The sequence below is a fragment of the Ceratotherium simum genome, chromosome 1 (genome assembly GCF_057802395.1).
Source record: "Ceratotherium simum simum isolate JZ-2026a chromosome 1, ASM5780239v1, whole genome shotgun sequence".
NCBI classification, from domain to species: Eukaryota; Metazoa; Chordata; class Mammalia; order Perissodactyla; family Rhinocerotidae; genus Ceratotherium; species Ceratotherium simum.
In genome coordinates, this window is record NC_141900.1 from 85,675,746 (window position 1) to 85,700,851 (window position 25,106).

At 39.1% G+C, this 25,106-nt stretch overlaps 1 protein-coding gene and 1 pseudogene across 5 annotated transcripts in view; both read left to right on the plus strand.

The window, feature by feature from the left end:
- The window catches only part of AHCYL2 (adenosylhomocysteinase like 2), a 170,721-nt gene that overhangs the window by 139,673 nt on the left and 5,942 nt on the right, over nucleotides 1-25,106 (plus strand). For all 5 annotated transcript variants that reach the window (XM_004418695.3, XM_014784916.2, XM_014784929.2 and 2 more), the window contains exons 5-13: nucleotides 684-786; nucleotides 2,393-2,487; nucleotides 5,408-5,514; nucleotides 7,045-7,161; nucleotides 10,511-10,574; nucleotides 10,938-11,026; nucleotides 13,909-13,979; nucleotides 17,289-17,383; nucleotides 24,315-24,413. In XM_004418695.3, the coding sequence (XP_004418752.2) occupies nucleotides 684-786; nucleotides 2,393-2,487; nucleotides 5,408-5,514; nucleotides 7,045-7,161; nucleotides 10,511-10,574; nucleotides 10,938-11,026; nucleotides 13,909-13,979; nucleotides 17,289-17,383; nucleotides 24,315-24,413 (840 nt within the window). The remainder of the gene's footprint in view (nucleotides 1-683; nucleotides 787-2,392; nucleotides 2,488-5,407; nucleotides 5,515-7,044; nucleotides 7,162-10,510; nucleotides 10,575-10,937; nucleotides 11,027-13,908; nucleotides 13,980-17,288; nucleotides 17,384-24,314; nucleotides 24,414-25,106) is intronic.
- LOC147918269 (ATP synthase F(0) complex subunit g, mitochondrial-like) lies at nucleotides 17,480-24,296 on the plus strand (annotated as a pseudogene).

The following is a 25,106-nucleotide window of genomic DNA, read 5'->3' on the forward strand; positions in this document are numbered from 1 at the left end:
TCAGCTCCCTGCCCCTAGTCTTTCTTGTGAGCACTGGGTGGAATCCCCTGGAAAAGAGTGTGCATGTGAGTATGAAATCTTCTTGTGCCTGGGGCTACCAGAAATTCTAAACTGACACACTTTCCCACATTTAGCCTTTACTAATTCATTAAAATTTTAGCTAATTTTTTCTTACCTTCATGTATGGTAGCCACCTCTTCCTTCCATGCTCTGCCAAAGGTGAAACAGTGTTGCCTCTCTGCTTAAAGGGATTTGTCACTTTTTGGAGTTCAGTTCACTTGGTTGCTTTATGACCTCAGCTCTTTGATGGACTTAAGAAAAGTTATGGTTTTGTAGATTATTTGGCTTTTTGTCGTTGGTTAGGGTAGGAGCCTCTCTTGCAGCTTTCTACATCCTAAGAAGAAGCAGAACTATAAATTGGTGGTTTTTAAAAAATGTTTTGGCTCTGAAATCCTTCGTTTAATTAAATCTTACATAGAGCTCAGCTGGAACCTTCCCCCATGCCTACCCCTGGCACTTGCCCTCCTCTCAAAATACTAAAGAGTTTCTGTAGAGTGCAATTTGAAAATCGTTGGCCTCAGTTATTCCTGATATACTTTATCATTGTCAAATATATAAATTTAATCTCCTTGACCAATTGTTTGGCCCAGGCTTGCTCATCTCCTGCTTTCTCTTTAATATAGGTGCTTATGGAAACTCTAGGTGCTCTGGGGGCACAGTGCCGATGGGCTGCCTGCAACATCTATTCCACTCTCAATGAAGTGGCTGCTGCTCTAGCAGAAAGTGGTAAGATCTTTTTCTTGTTCTCTAGTAAGTCTCTGAAAAGTTCCATCGTTGTGCTGCATGACCACGTTTGGGTTAACAACGGTGGTCCCATAAGATTAGTACCATATGGCCTAGGTGTGCAGTAGGCTATACCATCTAGGTTTGTGTAAGTACACTCTATGATGCTCACACAATGCAAAATCACCTAATGACACATTTCTGTGAACATTTCTAGAACGTATCCCCCCTTGTTAAGCAACACATGATTGTATAAATCTTTAAGGAAGATCAACATAAAAGGAGCTGTCTTAGAAAAAATGGATCCCTATTCTTGATAAGTTTGCTCTCTTTTTGGGCTTCTCTTGTTTAATATGATCTAGACAACTTTATTGTTTTACAGTCACAAATATCTTCTTATGTCTAATACTCCATTATTAGTTAATGCATTGCCTTGACTTGCTAATATTAGAGTACCAGTGAACACTGATCACTGATTAAGGTAATATAGATTAGAAAGGAAAATGCTTCAGGCATAGTTTTGTGATCCGGCTGGTTTTTCAGCAGTTTGCCCTGATTCAGTGTTTGGTGTTTCTGCTTCAGCAGTTAACAGGTCTTGACCTGGCAAATTAATATTTGATCACACTGAGACTTGAAGGACAAAAGAAATAGAGAAATTTGGACTTCATCAGTTTCTTGTCTTTATTCTCTGGCAGCACAACACAGATCATGGTATCAAACTCTTGCTTCAGAGCTCTTGAGAAATGCTGGGCAAGGTATATAGTGCATGCATGTCCCTCCTCCTGCTAGCACTTTGAACATTTCATTGGTTCTTTCATTTACATTGATTCATTTATAAAATTTTTATTAATGAATAAAATATGTATAAAAAAGTGCACAAATATTAAATATGTAGCCCAGTGAATTGTACATATGCATTCGTTTCTTTTTTTTTCCCCCAACAAATGCTTATTGACCTACTCTAAAAGATACAGGGACAAATGAGACAGTGTCTTTGCCCTCACAATCTTATATTGTGGTTGAGGAGAAGACAAATATATAAACAATGATAATACAAGGATATAAAGGATTACACATTCAGTACACAAACAAGGGGCTTATAACAGTTCAAATTCCATGAGAGATCACTTCCAGTTGAGTTGATCAGGCTTCATTAGGAACATGACACTTAACTGGCCCATGAACTGTAATAATATTTTAATAGATGGAAAAGAGTGTAAGAGTTTTCCTGATGAAGAGGATGGGATGACTAAAGTATAGAAGCAAGAAAGATCAAAGTATAGTTGGGAAATGATGAGGATTCCAGTTGGACTAGATAAAGAAGTACTTATTTCTGGTTTCTTCTTTTTCTCTTTAGTCATATTTTTAGCATCCATCATACTCTTATCCCTTTTCTTTGTCCTCTTTGTCTAACAAGAGCAAAATGACCCAAAGACAAAAGAATGGAGCAAGGGGCTGAAGACAGTACTAAGCAGTGAAGAAAGTCAATCCAAAGAGTGCAGCAGAACAAGAGAGTTTGGAATTGGGGAAAACCAGCATTTTCTTCCCAAAATTTAGGGTCAGACCTTTTTTCAGACTTTAATGGTTTCTCTTTGTTCCTTTTCCTCAGGATTTCCTGTCTTTGCCTGGAAAGGAGAGTCAGAAGATGACTTTTGGTGGTGCATTGATAGATGTGTGAATGTGGAAGGCTGGCAGCCGAACATGGTGGGTTTGATTTCTGCTAACACAATTCTTTAGGGGCTTGGCAGGGCACAGAGGAGGAGGCTGTAGCCAACAGGAAGGAAGGAAAATGCCTCCTTTTCTATCTGATGTATCTAGGCTTCCAACAGAACTAGATGCTTGTGCTTAGGGTACTCCAAGAATATTGAATCTCCTTATAGGCTCAAAGTGCTGTAATTGTCGGTGCTGATCTTAGAAGCACTCATATTCATCAGCAACGTTAAAGTAATGCTCAGGGATCACACATGGCTGGTTAAAAAGTGAGATTAAAGAGTTACCATTCCCTACCACTGCTCACCCCCCCACCCCCCCAACAACAACAATAATCAAAACACATACACATATATACACCTCCCGTGTTACTTAGCTTTCTCTCTAGAATCATATGCTAAATTTATAGTGAACCTGAAGGGATTCCAAGTTCAAATTTCTTCTCTTTATTCATTCCCCACCTTAAGAAAGATGACTAGGCAAAGTCTTGGTTTTTTTATTTTTGCTTCATTTTTATTTTTGTTTCGTTTTTTAGAAGATCAAGTTCTTGAAGGCTGATAGCATATTAGATTCACAAGAAGAAGCAAAAAGCTGCACAAAATATGAGGCACTCCTATTTTGCAAACATTTCTGCATATGAGTAAGAGGAGGAATTAGGGAATCAACTGAAAAAAGAATCCTTGAAGCTCTAGTCCAACTATTCCTTGCTGCTAAAGACTGCAGAGCAGGGGCCGGCCCCGTGGCTTAGCGGTTAAGTGCGCGCGCTCCGCTGCTGGCGGCCCGGGTTCGGATCCCGGGCGCACACCGAGGCACCGCTTCTCTGGCCATGCTGAGGCCGCATCCCGCATGCAGCAACTAGAAGGATGTGCAGATATGACATACAACTATCTACTGGGGCTTTGGGGGAAAAAATAAATAAATAAAATTATAAAAAATAAATAAATAAATAGAAATAAAAATAAAAATTCAAAAAAAAAAAAAAAAAAAAAAAGACTGCAGAGCAGGCCTCACCGGGTACACAGCAGAGAGAAGTAGCCTGTCTTTCTGGATTCTGTGATCCAGGTCACATTGCACCAAGTGCTGGTTTGAGGAAGCTGGGTTAAAGCTTTCATATCCTGAAAGGGAGGAAAGAATCGGCTATAAGATGAGTCAGCTCCTTCCAACAGAGTTTAACAGTGACAGGAGGGAGTATGACTGACAGGCACTAAAGAACATATGCCAGGGGGTTTCTACTGGAAATAAAACATTAATTTTATAGTCATAAACACAGAGAGGACATGGGATTCTACCCAGAGAGCTTTTATAGACTGTAGCGCCAGCACAAACTGCTGGAAATGTTGATGAAGAAAGTAAGACAAGGGTAAAAACAGTTGTCACTCCAGAAAACAAGAGCCATATCTCTTTGGATCCTGTCAGGATCTAGTACTTTTACTTGCTTTCCAACCTCAGGAAGATTCCCTGGTGACAAGAATTTTCTGCAGTGGAATTTCATGGTGAAAATTATGGGCTATATTCATTAAACAAATATTAGGGATAGCAACTACCTGCCTGTGTTAGATACCTTTGTTAAAAGGGAAAAGTGTATGAAAATAGTGGGACTTAAGACAGAGTTTCCAATTCCTCAGTCTTTTCTGTGTCTGATCTTTTGTGTGGCTGGGGATCAGAGGCTGCAAGGGAAAACTCCGTGAGAGATTTCATACATGCAGAAAGGGAGGAAAAAACTCAGAGGAGCCTTTCCGTTTCTTAGGGCATCTGTTCTGAGGGTTTCTACGGGGGGAAAATGGAGCACTAACTTATAGTATGGAGCGAATGTAAGAGTTTTAATGAGAGTCCTGCCTTGGATCCCTGCTCTCAAATAAGGTTTAGTTGAGTCAGAGAAAATAGATCAACAGCAAGAGGAGATGCAAAAAAGAGATCAAGTGGTAGACATGAGGTTGGGGATTTTGTGTGTCCAGGGGTCTGGGATGGCATTTTTGGCACTTGTAGTAGAGTTGATAATTGATGGGACTGCAGAATGGGTGCATGCCAGTAGAGGGCAGCTCGGTTTTGTGGGACTTTCCAGGAGAATGGGTATAACAATTTGAAAAGTCCTGCCAAGCATTTCTAACAGCTAGGTGAAGGGCTGAAGTGCCACAGCCTAGTGCCTAATAGTATTCTAAACTGTTTTTTCTTTAGCTTATTTATAATTCAGAAACTTTCCTCTGCTGATGAAAGCTTCAGTGGGCACAGCATTGTATTTATCTTTAATCCCAACCTAAAATAGTGATGAGCTGTTCAGAGGCATGCTTGCACACCTACATGCTACACAGTTCCCTAGTTATTTTTAATTTGTTTTATAGAGAGTGTGAGGTTGTGCTAAGCAAAACCCTACAGTGCTGCCTGATATTTTGGGTAAGAGAGTACCTGTACTTTGGGAAAAGTAAAGGATTAATGAATACAGTTTTATAAGCCATTGTTCTGGGAGAGAGACTAATTATCTGGATTTATTTAAACTAAGCTTTGACTGATGATATTTAAAGTCTTGAATTTAACCAACATAAATATGCTAATATCAAGTTTAGGCTTTTTAAATATCACAGTACATTCAAGAACTAGTGGTCTAGATAACGACTTAAGCTTTTAGTCCGTAAGAAAATCCTGATGGTGTTGCTGTGTATTTTGATCTAATAGGTGTGTCATGTGGCAAGGTCATTTGGCTGTGAGAATTACAATTGCCATTTTATCCCTCATTGTCTTTTATTAGTTTATTATGACTGGTCATTATATTGGCTTTAAGTTACTTTTCATAACCATATGGGAAATTTGAAATATCTGTAAAATGACAATTAGAAATTGAGATACAAGAACCAGAGAATCACTGGAAGTCTTGAGCCTATAGCAAAATGAATGACATTATTGATGCTTATTATTGCAGATCTTGGACGATGGAGGGGATCTTACTCACTGGATTTATAAGAAGTATCCCAACATGTTTAAGAAAATCAAGGGCATAGTAGAGGAAAGTGTTACTGGAGTCCATAGGTAAGATTTGACCTGAGCATACCTGGTTTTATGCAGCCTAGACATATATATCTTCTATATTCACATGCCTATAGAATACATTATGTTAAAAATTGGAACCTGCTATGAGGTGATGAGCTCTAAGTCTACGCACTTATTTTTTTAATTAACAACACAGGGCCGGCCCCGTGGCTTAGCGGTTAAGTGCGCGCGCTCCGCTGCTGGCGGCCCGGGTTCGGATCCCGGGCGCGCACCAACGCACTGCTTCTGCGGCCATGCTGAGGCCGCGTCCCACATACAGCAACTAGAAGGATGTGCAGCTATGACATACAACTATCTACTGGGGCTTTAGGGGGAGGATAAATAAATAAATCTTTAAAAAAAAACAAAAAACACAAATAACCTAAAATAGTGAGGGAGGGAGAAGGTAGGAGAACAAGTGTGGTTCTCATGTTTTCTAGTCATTGTAATGCAAAGACTGCTTGTCCTTTTTGGACAAATTCATTTATTTAACAGACATTTATTTATTGAACTTCTACAATGACCAAGGAACTGTTCTAGGAACTGTGCTAGTGATGTAGCAGTGGGCAAATCAGACAAAAACCTAGGCCCTCATAGAGCTTACCTTCTTGTACGGAGAGCAAGGATTTAGGGTTTTGTGTCTCAAATGAGCAATAATTCCCTGAGTAAAATTGGAATCATTTCTGTTTACTATTATTCACCCAGAAAGAACTGAAAGTATGAAATAAAAGTTTTAGGAAAGTAAATTCTAAATAAGCCACCATCACGGCTTCAATATATTGTGATCTTTTTGAATATACAAAACTATGGGTTATACCATACCTTCAGATTCTAAGTAAAGGATGAATTTTAAATAAAAGACCTGGGCCGGCCCTGTGGCTTAGCGGTTAAGTGCACGTGCTCCGCTGCTGGCGGCCCGGGTTCGGATCCCCAGCGCACACCGACGCAGTGCTGCTCCGGTCATGCTGAGGCCGCGTCCCACATACAGCAACTAGAAGGATGTGCAGCTATGACATACGACTATCTACTGGGGCTTTGGGGGAAAAAGAAATAAATAAATTAAAGACCTGGTTCTAATTTTTAGTTGACTCAATTTAAATAAAACTGTATATAGATATACATATTTATAAATATGTGTATGAGATTATAAAAGAGAGACTATTTGAAAGTTAAAATTGTTGCATTAGAGTAGTGGGATTAAAACAGTACTTAAAGTTACTCTTTTTATAATTAAAAAGGGGAATAAAATTAATAAGCAATTTAAAATTTTACATTTTAATCCTTAAAATTTAGAGGTGAGTTAAAGATTTTCCCCACATGCCTTTTGACTAAGACGTTTATTTCTAAGCTGTATACAGGCTCTAGAAAGATATTCTTTATTTCTCTATATACATCTAATAGGATGAAACTAGTTGTGTCTCATGTTCTCATTCCTACCCAATCAAAATATTTCTGGAATGTGATATGAAACTAACAGTAGATTGCAATATCTCATTGTTTTAAGTTCTTCTTGATTTCCCTCATACTCAGGCTGTACCAGCTATCCAAAGCTGGGAAGCTGTGTGTTCCAGCCATGAATGTCAATGACTCAGTCACCAAACAGAAATTTGACAACCTCTACTGTTGCCGTGAATCAATTCTTGATGGGTAATGTTTTATTATCTTTGGGATGAACTTGAGTTGTTCAGTTGAGGTTCTGAGTTTTTTGGTTTTGGTTATTTCTGGAAATGATTCATATAGGCCCTCTGGATTTATCACCACATCATACTCAATATTTTATGACCCAGAGCTACCCATTGCAAGCAAATTTATTTTACTTAAAAAGTCAGAACTAGCCCCTATCTAATGGTAGCAGAATTTTTACTTTGTGAGCCTGTCAGGCCTACGAGTCAGTAACTGAAGTCATTATAAACAAGTAAGTATCTTTGATGGTTTGGGAAAAGGTCCCTCGTGTTCCTATTCTAGGTCATGTTGCCAGTTCTTAAACTCCAACTATCATGTAATTCTATGGCCATCTGGAAAGTTTTGGTGAGCAAAGAGTCAATTTCCAGAGGCATTTTTAGTTTTTCAAATCTGTAAGGACTGTAAATCTGACAAAATCTACTTAGATATATACCAAATACTGTGTTCTTCCAATACCCAGTTTCTGTTTCTACACTTGAGTTCCTGCATTCCTTTGTTCTTGCTAGGAAGACTCAGTAATTCTCTATGTGAAGCCATTAAGTTGGTTTAGAATATTGCCAAACCAAATGGTTGCCATCATGTATTAGGTTAATGGAAAAGTGAAGAAAGGGCCTGTGGGCCACATTACTAACCAATCTAGATCCCAGGCAGTTTGCGACACCACCGGCGTTGGAGCCAGAAAGACCTTGGTTTGACTATTGGCTTTATCATTTATTAATTATAAGGCCTTGGACTAGTTATTTAACCTATCTGTGTCTATTTCCTCATCTGTAAAATGGTGACAGTAAGACCTACCTCACAGAGTTATTGTGAGGATTATATGAGATAAGGTATGAATCCTGGTATTCAATGTTAGTTCCCTTGCTGTTCTTTCTAGAACCCTGTACAGTAAATTCTAAGATTGAGTTAGATCTTAGAGGAAGCTTTTTGCTTTGAAGTCTTTTTCAGGGGGGAATGTTCAATGCAAATTTGAACAATTATTAATTATTACTCCTATAGAGTCAATAGTATTATCAAATAGTTTGGACATTTGAGTGAATTCTCAAGCCATCAGTCTGTTTATAGACTGTCCCTAGTTCTGTCCATATATAAATATTATTGTGGTGAATAGCCTTGTGTCTGATAAAATTAATAATCTGGGTATATACTCATTAAAATATTTGCTCATCTACAACTATCTTTTAGATTTTTCAAGTCCCAAATGTATGAGCTTAAAATCTGTCTATACTAGATTCAGTAAAAGATGCATAAAGCTACCTATACTAGTTCATAAAAATGGACAGAGTTCCTCCTAAGCAGTGTATACCCTATGGGTAAGAAAGATTCTTTAATGTCAGAAGTGTATGAAAGTGAGAGTAAGAGGGAAGCAGTGGAACGGAGTTAAGATTAATGAAAAAATAGAAAAACATCAACTATCCGCCAGAAACCTGCTAAGTAGTAAGAGCTCATTGGCACCTTCAGATGGTAAAAAACTTTCCAACTGGATCATGGGCAGTTGTTCCTCTCAGAGAAGTTGAGAGCAGGAGAAGTTAAAGAAGAGGCAAAGTATGGTCCAGGGAAGGCTACAATGGAAAGGAGAGGACATTCAGGCCAATAGAGAGTCCATATGAGGAAGGTATTAGGGATTGAGCTTCTGTAGTTCTGAGCTGGTTATACACTACGCCATAAGCAATGAGGGAATGGCCCCACTGGCTCCTAGAGAATACTTCTGTAATTGGACTGCAGTGCCAAAAAGCAGTGCAAGTGCAGCCTTCTGGAGACTGAGATTCCACTTGGTAGGAAGAATAAGGATATCCCAGATACGATTTTCAGATCATAAAATAAATCATATTTTAGGAACTCTTCTAGAGGGTCCTGGGGCTAGAAGAATTAGAGAGAAATCAGAGACTGGGTGTAACTTTTATACACCACCAGACAGTTTACCCCGATCCCCCTAAAAAGTCCCTTCTTGACTGAGGTCTTTTCTGTCCTTTTTCCTCAAACCCTGAGGCAGATCTGGGTCTCTAAGATCACAAGGAAATCACTACCTAACTGGAATCCATCCAGGTCAGTCAGCCTATCATTTGCAGAGTAGCAGTGTTGATGAAGTTTCCTTTCCACCACACAATCATTTGTAGTCACACAGAGAGAATCATCTTCCTTTGGGAAGAGAGGCAGAAAGGCTTGAGGGTAGTCAAAGCAAAGAAGGCTCGGAAATATGATCTACTGATTTTCCTTGCTGTGCTAGCCATTCCAGGACCATTCTCCTAAGCCATGACTTTTGAGTATGGTGGCAGCTCAGCCAGATTTACTCTCTTCGCTCAATAAGAAATTGCCTCTGCACTTAATTGATATTTATTGAGTTTCATTAGGATTCATGGAGTTATACCAGTTCCTATTGAGTAGAGTTGTCAAATCATTAAAAACACAGGATTCCTACTTTGCCTTCGGGGCATTTATAAACTCTTTTCAACAGGAGAGGTTAACAGATAGCTGGTGAGTAGAAAGATCCACAAATATTTATAGGAACTGTCTATCTCAGAATAGGCTGGTTTTAGTTGAAAACTTTCTTCTGCACAGCCAGGGATTCCTAGAGAAGGGAGACTGACTGAACCTAAAGAGAAGCTAGAAACTGCTCCTACAAGTTCTTCCAAGAGACCCTGAAAACAGTAAGGACCATTATTCCAGCTTCATAGAGAATCAAAGACAAAGAAGTAGAACATGTCTGAGAAGAAGTCAGCCCCAGAAAACTCACTATCTCGTGTAGTCGGTGTTGACGTGTTTCAAAGCTCTTCTCCACCTTATTGCCCATTACCTTCCCCTTTTGAATTCATGTGGGACCTGTTGGCCATTCTGATACTAAATATAGTACTTATTTATCAGTGTTATATTTTATGTTTGTCTAATTCAATAAGCTAGAATATTTTCATTAAGCCAGAGTTTTGTCACCTCCTAAATAAAAATTTTTATTTTCTTCTTTGTATCTTTTATTTCCAAATATCATATATTCCAAATGTTATATAATTGCTTTTATATTTAAAAGTTACTTTGTAGTCTATAGCTTCTTCCCTTATGCATCATTCCCAAGACAAGGGGAAAGAAACAAAGAAAACAAAAAAACCTCAATATAGATGGAATTGATTGGATAGCATAGAGTGAGAAAATACATATTTTATTGAATTCTTCTTTCTAGTCGTTAAATAGTTTCTCTGGAATAGAAACCAGGCTTTCTTTCAAAATGGAAAAACAAAAACATGAAAACAAAAGGGCCGAATCTAATCTCAAGTGAGAAACAAGAGAAGATTTTTCTGATTTAATGTTTTTTTCTCCCTAGACTTAAAAGGACAACAGACATGATGTTTGGTGGAAAGCAGGTGGTGGTTTGTGGCTATGGAGAGGTAAGGTTTAACCAACTTTAGAGGCCCTCTGGCTAAAGTACAATCTTTCTTTTTCCCTTTGCATTTTTGCCATTTTTTCTTAAGTTGATTTTCTGACTGTTCCAGTGCACTATTTGTGATGTTCTTTTAGCTTGTGTTTTGATTATAAATCGTGAGTGTGGGTGTTCTTATGCACATGCATATGGTAAGCAGGGACTAGGAGTTTGTTTATGAACTGCATTCATTTACTTGTTTTTCCCCAAGCATAAATCTATTCAGTGAAATTCTTTTTGGGAGCAGAAAGCAGGGTACACTTCACCAGAGGCTTTGAAAACTGTTTTCTCATTGACTTTCCTTACTGTGTGTACTTTCTCCCCTCTTCAGGTAGGGAAGGGGTGCTGTGCTGCCTTAAAAGCCATGGGCTCCATTGTGTATGTAACTGAGATTGACCCCATCTGTGCTCTTCAAGCCTGGTAAGCATGCAAAAGGAGACTTGCTTTTTCCTCTACTCTGTCATCTAACTGTGATCTTGTACCTGACTCCGAAGAATGGCCTGGTTAATGTCACATTTTATCTTAGAGGAGCTGAGATCCTGAGCAAGGCTGCCATTAACTGTAAGCGCTTGCCTTTCAAAGATCAAGGAGCTCTACTCTGAAAGAGCAGAGACTATCAGAGAAGCTAAAATTTAGGATTCCTGTGGAAATAGTAACAAGGGATGCCTGGAACCAGAGAACAAGCAGCCCGTTACCTTTTCCATATGTAATTCTTCTCCCTTTGAACACAGTGATCAAGAAAGAAACAGACTGGCACCAGATCCTTTCTGATGTGGTGCCCTGAAAAGAGCACTTCTGTGATATTCCTTCCCAAAATGTGTAACCTAAATCTAATCAGAAGGAAACATCAGAGAAATCCAAATTAAGGGTAAAATCTGCTAACTCTGAGTGAAGGGTATATAGGAGTTGTTTGTACTATTCTTTTTTTTTTTTAAAGATTTATTTATTTATTTTCGCCCCAAAGCCCCAGTAGGTAGTTGTATGTCATAGTTGCACAGCTTTCTAGTTGCCGTATGTGGGACGCGGCCTCAGCGTGGCCGGAGAAGCGGTGCGTCGGTGTGCGCCCGGGATCCAAACCCGGGCCGCCAGCATCAGAGAGCACGCACTTAACCGCTAAGCCACAGGGCCGGCCCTGTTTGTACTATTCTTGTAATTCTTAAGTTTGAAATGATTCCAAAATTGAAAGTTAAAAAAAAAGAATAATTCCTTTCCCATCTGTAAAATGTGGGTAATCTTACCTATCTCGAAGAGTTGTAAAAGTTCAGTAAAATAATTATATAATTATTGTATATGATTGTACATTATATAATGTGTAATTATATAAAGTACAGAGCTGCTGTCACATAATAAATGCTCACTAAATGGTAGCTGTTATTAAAATTGTCTCTTGCCATCCTCAGCAGGATGGAAATACCACTGTCTGTGAAAACTACTGCAGAGTCCCAGTGTCTGTAGCCTGGATAACCTACTCAGTCTTTACTGTTAACCCTCCAGAGGAAGGTACCCAGGATAGAATGAAGCATGGCATCAAGATTTTACCATAACCATTGTCCTTATCCTACCACTCCTTACACATCTTAGCCATAAACCCACAGATTTCGCCAGCAGAGTTGTTGGCACACGAGGAGAATTATCACCATTCTAGTACTTTTTGGGTTCGTTAGAGAAACCTGAACATGTTTTATTACTGACTGAGGTACTGATTCAAATTATCTTATAGACATGAACTAATCACTGACTATATACTTGGTACTGTGCTCTGTGCTAAGGATGAATACGATGAACAGATGAATGAGACAAGTTTTCCCTGCTTTTAGAAGCACTCAGACAAATAACCACTGCGGAGTATAATAAGTGCTGTGATGGAGATAAACAGCACATGCTTCTGCAGGAGCGCATAGGAGAAATATCTAACTAAAGAGCAAGAGGGCAGAGTACAAAGAGGTGTCAGCAAAGCTGAGTCTTGAAACTTGTGTAAGTGATTTCTTAGTTTGGAAGTAAATTCCAGGTACAGGGAACAACATGTGCATAGTAACTGAGGAAGGAGAGAGCACAGCATATTTAAGAAGCTGGAGTATTTTAATGTAGCTGGCCAATAGGATAAATTTGGGAGAGTGGTAATATTTGAGGTAGGAATCATATGTCAGTGTAATCATATACCAGTATAAGTATTTGGGTCTTATCCTGAGATCAGGCAATCTCACTGAAGTATTTTAAGCAAGGAAGTGACATGATCCAGATTGCATTTAGGGAAATCACTCTGCAAAATGAATTAGAGAGATGTAAACCTAAAAGCAATGAAATTGGGCCAGGGGATACTCTAGTAATCTAGGCAAGAAATAGTAAGACCTGAACATAAGCAAGGCCAGCATGTATGGAGAGGAAGGGATAGATTCAAGAGATTTTAAGAAATTAAGGAAAAAGAATCAACCAGATTTGGTGACAGCTTCAGTTAGGGAGAGGCGGTAGACTAGGACATACTAGTTTATTTTGCTCGTACAGTTGGGTAAACAGTAGTGCTATTGATCCAGATGGAAAATATAGAAGAAGAAATAGATAGGATTGGGGGGTGTAAAAGATAATGAGTTTATTTCCAAACACAATAAGTTTGAGATCCTTGTGGGACATCTAGGAGGAGCTATCCAGTGGATAATTTGATCCATGGTTCTGAAGTTTTGGAGATAGCTAAACTAAAGATATAGATGTGCAAATCAGCCACCTATAAGGGTCATTTGCAGCCAAGAGAAGGGTATGGATAAGTGCTGAAAGAATAGAGAAAAGAGTACCCTACAGAGTACCAACATTTAAAGATTGACTGAGATCAAGAAGGAGCAATCAGAAAAGTAGGAAAGGCAGGAGAAAACAGTATCATGGACTCCAAGGAGTATAGAGCTTTAAGAAGGTAAATAATGTTTAATGTAGCAGTGGAAATCAAGTAATATAAGAGTCTAAGAAAAAAAATTTTTTTTTTTTTACATTCAGGAGATCATTGATGATCTTGGGGAGAGCAGTTTCAGTGATAAAATGGCACTTTCTAAAAACTTGATTACGGAATCTCATGGTTAACCCTGGCTCACTATTATCAGGAAGAATTAGGTTCCAGTGATGCAAAAGAACCTTTTATTTCTGTCCTGTATGAACTAAGGGAATGGTTTGAATTTTTCACTGCTAAGAATAGTCCAGCTATATCAAGAAGTGACAACGTAGGTACTAAAGGACCTTGGTAATAGCTTTTGAGGTTCTGTGGCAAAAGGCTCCCCAGCTGCCTATTTAGGTTAATTGATCATGCTTTATTTCTACAGTATGGATGGATTTCGACTGGTGAAATTAAATGAGGTCATCCGACAAGTGGATATTGTAATTACCTGTACAGGTATGATTATGATGTATAAAATGGGGTGGTACTTGGAAACGCTTTCATAGAACAAGTGAAAAATGACTGGAAATGTTCTAAACAAAACCAGACTCTAGGGGCCTGCCCAGTGGCGCAAGTGGTTGGGTGTGTGCACTCTGCTGCGGCGGCCCAGGGTTCGCCGGTTCAGATCCCAGGCGTGCACCCAAGCACTGCTTGGCTGGCCATGCTGTGGCGGCGTCCCATATAAAGTGGAGGAAGATGGGCATGGATGTTAGCCCAGGGCCGGTCTTCCTCAACAAAAAGAGGAGGATTGGCAGATGTTAGCTCAGGGCTAATCTTCCTCACACACACAAAAAAATTAAAAAACAAAAAAAAACAAACAAAAAAAACAAACTCTAAAAGTCAGAGATGGTAGCCCATAAAACCAGTCAGTCTTTCACATTCTTCCTGTCTCTTTAGAGCTCTGACCAAAAGTATACCATTAGGTCATCCAGAGGAAAGTTTCTCTCCATCCCTTTTAACTGTTCTTTATCTCCATATATCCTCAGCTGCCTAGGAGATGGCTAGAGATGAGTTTGGTTTTTTTTGGTGAGGAAGATTAGCCCTGAGCTAACATCTGTTGCCAGTCCTCCTCGTTTTGCTGAGGAAGCTTGGCCCTGGGCTAAGATCTGTTCGCATCTTCCTCCACTTTGTATGTGGGATGCCTGCCACAGCATGGCTTGATAAGCGGTGTGTAGGTCTGCGCCCAGGATCTGAACCTGCGAACCCCAGGCGACTGAAGTGGAGTGTGCGAATTTAACCACTATACCACTGGGCCGGCCCCTAGAGATGAGTTTTATTTGGAAAGTCAGATCTTAAATTTGTACATTTGATTTTTTATTTTACCTCCAAAAGTGATGAATATTTCCCTCTAGTCCTTATAATTATTGCAAAGCTAGAGCAAAATTCTTCATGGTTAGAGAAAGTGGGAAAGGTAATTGTGTTAATTCCCAAAGAGGTAGATTTTGAGTTTTAGAGAGGAATATGCAGATATGGCTAGTTTCCTTGGACTGAGATGTTTATTTTGTCTATATGGTAGACTCATAAACCACTGCAATATTGGTTTTCTTTTTTTTTTTTAAAGATTTTATTTATTTATTTTTCCCCCCAAAGCCCCAGTAGATAGCTGTATGTCATAGCTGCACAACCTTCTAGTTGCTGTATGTGGGACGTGGCCTCAGCATGGCCGGAAAAGCGGTGCGTCGGTGTGCGCCCGGGATCCGAACCCCAGCCACCAGCAGTGGAGCTCACGTACCTAACCGCTAAGCCACGGGCCCGCCCTGGTTTTCTTTTATAATTCTGTTTTAGAGGAAGAAAATCAGAATATTTAAGAATAAAAATATATTTGTGGCCTCAGGGAAAGCTGGGGATAGAGAAAAGAGACCATAAGAAACTGTTCTTGGGCCGGCCCTGTGGCTTAGCGGTTAAGTGCGCGCGCTCCGCTACTGGCGGCCCGGGTTCGGATCCCAGGCGCGCACCGACGCACCGCCTCTCCGGCCATGCTGAGGCCGCGTCCCACGTACAGCAACTAGAAGGATGTGCAGCTATGACAGACAACTATCTACTGGGGCTTTGGGGGAAAAATAAATAAATAAAATCTTTAAAAAAAAAAAAAAGAAACTGTTCTTGCTTCACGTTTTGTATACGCTATTTTAAAAAGCTATTTTTTTTACCCGTTTTAAGTGTACATTCAGTGTTTTCTAGCAAATTCACAGGGTCATACACCCATCACCACAATCTAATTCTTTAAATTGAGATATAATTCATATACCATAAAATTCACCCTTTTATTTATTTATTTTTTATTATTATTTTTTTTTTGTGAGGAAGATCAGCCCTGAGCTAACATCCATGCCAATCCTCCTCTTTTTGCTGAGGAAGACCAGCTCTGAGCTAACATCTATCTCCGGTCCTCTCCTTTTTTTTTCCTCAAAGCCCCAGTAGATAGTTGTATGTCACAGTTGCACATTCTAGTCACTGTATGTGGGACACCACCTCAGCATGGCCGGAGAAGCAATGCGTCGGTGCGTGCCTGGGATCCAGAGCTGGGCCACCAGTAGCGGAGCGCGCGCTTAGCCGCTAAGCCACGGGCCGGCCCCAAATTCACGCTTTTAAAGTATACAGTTCAGTGGTTTAAGTAAAGTTGTGCAACATCCCCTTATCTAATTTTAGAACATTTTCATCATCCAAAAAGAAACCCCATACCGTTAGCAGTCACTTCTCATTCCACTCTCCACCTTTCCCCAGCCCTAGGCAACCATTAATTTCTCTATCGGCTTGCCTGTTCCAGACATTTCATGTAAACAGAATCATACTTGTGGTCTTTTGCTTTTTTTTTGCTTAGCATAGTGTTTTCAAGGTTCATACATGTTGTAGCATGTATCAATATTTCATTCCTCTTTATTGCTGAATAATATTCCATATTAAGGTTATACCACATTTTATTTATCCATTCATCAGGTGATGGACACTTGAGTTGTTTTCACTTTTTGGCTATTATGAATAATGCTGCTATGAACATTGTGTACAAGTTTTTCTGTGAACATCTTTTCAGTTCTCTTGGGTATATACCTAGAAGTGGAATTGCTGGATTATATGGTAACTCTCCTTTTAACATTTCGAGGAATTGCCAAACTTTTCCAGAGTGACTGCATCATTTTACAATCCTGCCAAAAATGCATGAGAATTACAATTTCTCAACATCCTTGGTAACACTTGTTATTGTCTTTTTGATTATAGCCGTCCTAGTAGGTATGAAGTAGTATCTCATTGTGATTTTGATTTGCATTTCCCAAATGACTAATGATGTTGAGCGTCTTTTCATGTGCATGTTGGCACATCTTCTTTAGTATATCTTCTTTTGAGAAATGTCTATTCAGATCCTTTACTCATTTTTAAATTGGGTTATTTGTCATTTTATTATTGAGTTGTAAGAGTTCTTTATAAATTTTGCATACAAGTCCCTTATCAATGATTTGCAAATATTTTGTCTCATTCTGTGAGTTGTCTTTTCACTTTCTTGAGGATATCATTTGCAGCATGAAAGTTTTTAATTTTCATATAGTCCAGTTTATTTTTTCTTTGGTTTCTTGTGCTTTAGGTATTATATCTAAGAAGCCATTGCCTAACCCAAGGTCACAAAGATTTATTCCTATGTTCTTCTAAGATTTTTATAGTTTTAGCTCTTACATTTAGGTCTTTGATCCATTTCAAGTTAAATTTTTATATGGAGTGAGGTAGGGGTCCAACTTCATTCCTTTTCATGTGGATATCTCTTCTGTTTTTAAGGTAACAAGAATGTGGTAACCAGAGAGCACTTGGATCGCATGAAGAATAGCTGCATCGTTTGTAATATGGGACATTCCAACACGGAGATTGACGTGGTAAGATCAAGTGATTCATCATGGGGGCTTTTTTTCCTCTCCTTCCCAAGAAACAAACTGGAAGAGGAAAGAGCAGGGTCACCAGCCGTCGTAAACATGACTCTCCTGGCAGAGCTGTCCACAGTCTGTTCACTTACTAGCCTTATGGCCTGTGCTTGTGGATTCTGTGAAGCTTCTTCATCTAAACTTAATCGTTTCAAATGACTGTTTTCTTCTGCCAAAGCTTGATACCTACTTATACTATAAGCCATTTTATCTTGCTATTTAGGATTGAGAGCTGGGTAAACTCAAAACTACAAAAAGCATACAATAAATGTGAGTCAGTATGGTAGTCAGTATTTTGGGGATGTTTGATTTTACCATAAACGTGAGAGAAGTAGGTTGGTCCAGGAAACAAGTCAAGGGAGAGAAATCTGGGCTATGTTGAGAACATTGCTTAAGATTGTCTGTGACTGTCAAGTACAGTGGTTTCTCTTTTCTCTCCCTCTTTCATTGGGCTGGATCTCCCCTTAACATATTTTCCAAACTATAGTAATTGAGGTATAGGTGTCACAATTAATTCAATAGTATGTGTTCCTCAAATCTGGAAAATCTATCACTTTGGTTTTCTAATTTGATTATATTCACCCTAAAATTTTCCAATCCAACACAACACTTGGTCCTACTGAGTTGCCCAAGTGATAGTTAATAGAAGTGTTATTTATTTCTTTTCAGACTTACCAAAGTAACTCTCAGTCTGACTTTCATTCTGGTTTTAAATTTTTATGGCACATCTGTATTTCTCTCTGGGTAAATGGCTCAAGCAAAGCATGCTTTCATCTCCCCTGAGGGCTGCTCTGATTGAGCTTCAGCGTTGTCAGGTAAGGATCAATTGATGTTCTGAGAGCCTGTTGGATAACATCTATTTTAAATGGTTTCTCTTTTTAACTCCATACTCTATTCTTCTGTTATTAAAAGTGGCTGGGAAAACAACCTACCAAAGCCTATTTCTACCCTTGAGGTTTCTGAGTGGCATGGCTCCATCGTTCTGTCTTTGCTTATAATGAATAGTTTAGTTGGTTCTTTTTTTTTTTTTTTTGGTTAAGTTTCACTTATGTGCCATACTGCCCTTTTACTGAATGGTCAAAGATATTAATATTTCTTAAACTGTCTAGCACACGATTGTCCTTTTCTAGATTAATCTGCTTATAGAGCCGCCACATGGGAAAAGCTTAAAGGGAAGTAGTCATGCTCTGAGCCCTAAAGAGAAATTTCTGAGTAAGGGAAGGGGGAAGGAATTTTCCCTTCTAAACCCTCAAGAAACTCTAAAATAAAAGTAATTCCAAATGCGATCATGTAATTTTTATATTTTTACTTTATCTCATTTTATCCTCTTGATCATCCCATGAGGCATTATTCTTATTCCTGATTTTCAGTTGGGAAACTAAGAAGTCAAGTACATTGTTCAGTCATATCCATTGATTCAAAAGTGAAATAGGAGCACAAAATCTAGGTTTTTTTACTTCTAGTTCAGTTTTTGTTTTGTTTTCCTGTATATTGTACTATTACCGCCTCATAATTTCTAGATTAACTTCAAATTATGATGGTAATCTCTCCTGCAAAGGCAGCCCAGACATAAGTAATCTCTCAGGATAAAAGCCAGGAGAGTCATTACCTTCAATCACAAATTTTTATTGTGTGATTGTTATATGCCAGCTGCTGTTCTAGATGCTTGGAGTCAGTGCATAAAACAGGCAAAGATTCCTGCCCTTGTGGAGCTTACACTTTAGTGAGAAGAAAGACAATAAACATAATAAGAAAAATTTATAGTATGTTAGAAGGCAAAAGCACCATGGAAAAAAGAAAAAGAGCATGGTAAGGAGAATCAAGAGTGCTAGGTTGTAATTTTAAATAGAGGGATCAAGGTATAAGGCTCATGAGGATAGTGATGTTTGAGCAGACCTGAAGGAATTAGCCATGTGGATTTTTAGGTAAAGAGCGTTTCAAGATGAGAGAACAGCCGGAGCAAGTGCTCTAAGCCAGGGGTGTGCCTAGTCTGTTTGATGATCAGCAGTGAGGCCAGTGTGGTTGGAGCAGAAGGAGCATTGGGCAGGGAAGAGTGGAAGATGAGGTCAGAGAGGTAATGGGCCAGATCTTATACAGCCTCATAGGCCATTGTAAGAACTCCTGATTATGTTCTGAGAGAAATAGGGAGCCGTTGTAGGATTTATAACAATCTAACTTCTGTTTTAAAAGGATAACTTTTAATTTGAAAGGATCACCCTGGCTGCTGTGTTGAGACTAGACCTAGTTTTGCAGGTATTGCTAAATACCCCCAGTATCTGCCACTGGTACTAGCCAAGGGCTATCTCTCAATTCTCTTTGTGCTCTTCTTGGTAGAAGGTATATAACTACACTAACTGGTCCAGAAAGGGAGATGCTCAGAAGGGCTTTAGAAAAGTTAAATTACTCAACCTTTGGTGATAGTGTCACAGGGCATGTAAAATGAAATTTAAGGAAATAGCAAACTTGACTAATCATTGAAACCAGAATGTTCATTCACTGTTCAGCAAATTTGTATTGAATACTTGCTCTGCTCTGTGCCAAGTACTAATTGGCTGAAGAAACAGCAGTGAACAATATGCCTGCTCTCCTGAGCTTATATTCTAGTGTGGGAGACACACAGTAAACAAAGACAGTTATTGTCAGTTAGTGCTTAGTGTTGAAGAAAGACAGCAAGGTGAGGAAACTGAGGACACTATTTTAGTTAAGGTGATCAAGGAACGTGTCTTTGAGGAGATAACATTTGAACAAAAACCTGAATGAATTGAAGGAGCAAGCCATCTGAGCATTCTATTCAGAGAGAATGCTGAGAAGTAAAAGGTAAAAGACCCTGAGGTAGAAACGTGTGTAATGTGTTTTGGAAACAGAAAAGATGCCATTGTGGCAAGAACAGGATGGGCAAGGGGATGAGGATAAGAGGCAGCTCAAGGAGGTAGTGGGGTATGTAGTTTTGTAAGCTGTGATAAGGAACTTTGGATTTTATTCTGAGTACAAGGGAAGCCATTGGAAGGTTTTGAGTGGATGACTGACAAAATCTGACTTATGTTGCCTTTTTTTTTTTTTTTGTGAGGAAGATCAGCCCTGAGCTAACATCCGTGCTAATCCTCCTCTTTTTGTTGAGGAAGACCGGCTCTGAGCTAACATCTGTTGCCAATCCTCCTCCTTTTTTTTTTTCCCCAAAGCCCCAGCAGATAGTTGTATGTCATAGTTGCACATCCTTCTAGTTGCTGTATGTGGGACGCGGCCTCAGCATGGCCGGACAAGTGGTGCGTCGGTGCGCACCCGGGATCCGAACCCGGGCCGCCAGTAGTGGAGCACGCACACTTAACCTCTAAGCCACCAGGCCGGCCCTGACTTATGTTTTAAGAGATTACTTTAGCTGTTGTATAAAGAAAGCGCTTCTGGAGCTTGAGTAGTGATAAGGACAACAAGAGGCTCTTTCAGTATTCCCATCTATAGAAGGTGGTAGGTTGTATTAGATGGGTAAGCAATGGAGGTGATAAGAAGTGCTATACTGTATTGTGAAGGTAGGACCAATGGGATTTCCTAAATGGATTGGATGCAGAGTGTGAGATAAAGAGAAGAGAATCACTATAAGTCAACAGTGGAACTGCGAAGGAGAATGATTCGGTAAGTGTTTATCCAGAGATTTTTAGTAATCAAAAATTTAAGTTGTTTTTTTTTTTTGGTAGGAATTTATAGTTTTATCTAACCTTGAGATATTGACTGCTGCATTTTTAGGAAGGAATAGCTCCTCAAAAGAGTTGGTCATTTAGAAAGCTGCATTTTTTTCTGAGAACAATTAATGCTGTGAATACTTGGGGTACCTGTGATAGAGATTGTGCTCTTTAGCTGCCTTTTGGCCATGTCTTTTTTTCACGTGTTTCCTTTCTCTTGAAAACAGACCTGCTTACCCATATGCATCACATAGATGGCCTGTATGATTGTGAGCTTCACAATTCATGTGGTTAAACCATTGCATATACATGCTTTAAAAGTTTTTGCCAGCCAAAGAATTACAACCTGAGACTTGCTATTGACTCTGTATTTTGCAGAACTAGAACCACAATTGTTTTCCCTGAAAAAAAACTGATGTGCACTGTTCAAAATCAAATAATAACAATTTGTGCAAGCATAATAACTGGCTAATTAACAGTGGTGTGTACACCTATTATGGGAAGGTGGCCTGCACAGGGAACCTTTTCCTGGTAGATTGCTTAGTGATTATAAATCCACAGAAAAGACAACTGGATGTCTTTAAGAGAAATTCCTGTAAAACTGTGCTGGCTATAGGAAACCCTTCTCTCAAGGAGTCTAACTGCCAAATAGACTTTAATATGTTATTGGGGCTGCCTGGACAGTGCTAGAGATAATTTAATCAAGTTTCTCTTCAAACCCCATTTTAATCTGACCCTCAGTTTGCTTGCATCATAGCCATTCCAGTGCTCTGGTAAAAACTGTCTCTACTAAGCATTGATCATTTTATGATGTTTGTAAGAAGTGTCCTTTCTTTGATTCCACCATATCTTTTTTCCCGGGGAATATTTCCTAAGACGAGAGTCTCTTGTTATCATGGTGTCCACTCTTTACTCTCAGTCACCAAGATTGCTTGTCCTCTGGAAGATTAGGAGTGTGAGACACTAAGAATTTGAAATACTTGAAAGTCCCATCATCTCAATAAAAAAATGCCAGTGTTATTAAGGAGTATCTCTTGACTTTATGTGGTTATTGCCCTCCGTGGTGACATTTCTAAAGGCTAAGGGATTTACCTTGTATATCCTTAACTTCTCAAAATGGTCTGTTTGCTTAAATTCTTTTTAGTTCTATTTATAGTGTTTATTTATAAAATTTCTTTTTAAAATTCTAATTTTAAAGTAATACTTTCTTAGTTTAAAAATTCAATCAATATAAATATAGTTAAAGTAAGAAGTAAAAAATTTACAAGCCTGCCGTTCAAGGTGACAGACTTTCCATCCTAGAACCATGGCCCAGTTTGTAAGCTTGTGGAGAAGGCTGTGGTGCTGGTAAACACTGCTGTGACTGACTTGAAGCCTCGATTAGCTACATTTTGGCACTATGCCAAAGGGATCTGGTTCCTCCACCTCCTGAGGAGATCTCTATAGCTATGCAGAGCTTGAAAAAAATAGTCAGTAGTGCTCAAACTGCTAGCTTCAAAGAGCTCACAGTTAAGGAAGGTCTGCTGAATGTTTTGGTGGCTACTGAAGTGTGGTTGTGGTTTTATGTCAGTGAGATCATTGGCTATAATGTTTGAAGACCAATCTTTAATGTCTGTTTTTATTTGGGGTTTATTATGTGAGTGTTCTTGGACCATGTGTGATCAGACTGGTATTAGAATAAAATAAGATAATGTGTCCAAAAAAAATTTACAAAATTGAGGTTATTGTATATTGTTCTGCAACTTGATTTTTTCACTTAACAATAATGAATAGTTTTCATGTTAACACATATAGATCTACTTTTTTTTAAGAGTTGCATAATATTTCTGATTTATTTAGCCATTCTCTTGTTGATTTACATTTTTTTGCTGTTACAAATAACGCTGGATTGAACATGCTTGGGCACTTATATTTCTGAACTTGAGCAAGTGTTTCTATAGGATGGAGCCCTAAAAGTGAAAATGATTGGTCAAAAATTAGGTACATATAAAATTTTATTAGCTACTTCCAAAATGCCCTCTAGAAAGGTTGAATCAATTTATGAAACTTGACATCTCAAGAAATTTTATATTTCCTGTCTGCCTAATAAATGGTCTAGACCATTGATACAGTCCTGAATATACTGAAATATAATTATATGTCTTATCTTTCCCATTAGATTGGTAATGAAAAGAAGATACATTCCTTGTCTGTAAATAGCTCATGGTCTAGTAGAGGAGTCCACAGTCTTATGTATAATAGTGTTCTTGACTACAATGCCTAGAATATAGTATGTAGTCAGTGAATGATTATTGTGTAACTGAAGTGTTTCTCTTTGTCTGAAAACTATTATTTGGCAGAACTTCTCAATTTTACCAACTTGAGCCAATGGGTAGTCTTAGAATACAGACTCCCTTTATATTTTAGGCATTGCCTGTTGGAAAAAGGAAGTTATTGCCTTAAGTCTAAACCCTGTGACTGTTATTTGATTGCTGCTGTTAACAAACTTAACATTTCTTCTCTTGTTCTCGGAATATACAATATACAGAAATGGAAGGAGGGTGAGCCGTTGGGAGCTTTACTCTACCATTAAGCATTTCTCTAAAGGCTACCTCACATTTGCACTTAGGTCACAAAGCTTCTATAACTTTAGGGTAAACCACCATTGTTGAGAAGTTGGAACCTGGGACATTGGGACATGAGGCAGAACCTTGGGCCCCAGCATGCTATGTTTAGGACATTCAGCCTTCTCTAACTAATGTCACTCAGCTCTGCTCCTCTTTTTTTCTGTGTCTCTTCAGCACTTATGTATTCAGTTTGCACTGTATTAATTTGCACTTGTTTGCATGTTGCTTTGTAAGTATTTTAAAGGCTTTTTTTCCCCTCACATATGTATTGTTTTGTGTCCCCAACTAAAGTATGAGCTTTTTGAAGGCAGAAACCATGCCTTTGGTTTCTTTTGTATTTTCCATAGCACCTTTTACTGTGCTCAGCAGAGATTGGGCGTACAGTATATGTTGTGGAATGACAACCCGAGTGATCCCTCCCTGGCTGGGCCTAAGATTAAATTCCCCGAAATGGAACAGTCCTAACCAACCCAGGACAGGTATTCTCCATCTGGCATGTTGATTGCTCCTTTCAACTTGCTATTTGAAATGGCTGCCTTCAACATCTTTCCATCCACAAAGTGGGACTTGGCATGGCTAATGATGTGCTTGCTGTATGTGTTCCAGGCGAGTCTGCGGACACCGGAACTGACCTGGGAGCGAGTGAGATCTCAAGTTGACCATGTAATATGGCCTGACGGCAAGAGGATAGTATTGCTGGCAGAGGTAAGACCTGAGGCTGGTAAGAGAGATTTACCCCTGACAGGAGAGACTGCAGTACCCAGATCCCTTCCTCCTCATTTTCTCTTATACTTTCGACTCCTCTTAAGCACAAGTTTAACTACTTTTCCAGTCGATTTTACATCTAATTGTGAAAGGTCTTTTCATTCAGCAATTAAGAAACTATTTTGGTTCCCCACTTTTCACCAATTATCCTGTCTCTCCATGTCATTCTACAGGTTGAGTCAGATAATGACTATTACTGTGGAAGGAATTAACAGATAGAACCAATGCCACTTTGAGTGATGCTTACAAAGAGATAATGTCATTTGTGGGATGGCTTAATCAGTAAGCACAAAGTAGATATTCCTGACTGTAACTAAGACTATCTTAGGCAAGCTCTAGGAAGGTCATGTCTTTGCTGATAGGTTTCCTGTTTTTGAGTGTCCATTTCCCTGATTTGAGCCAGATGTGTAGTAGGTACCTAGCTGTATACTGATTGCGTGATTGATATTTCCCCATCCTGGTGTCTTCTAGCTCAGACTTACTCTTGACTTTCATTCCACTTAGCCTTCCATGTCATTGTTTGGCCACTTTTCCTTTTTTGAAAACTTCTCTTCCCTAGCCCTAGATTCCTGACGGCTATAATGATGCCCCCTGTTCTTGCCTTGACACTTGCTCTTCTTCAGGAAAAGATAC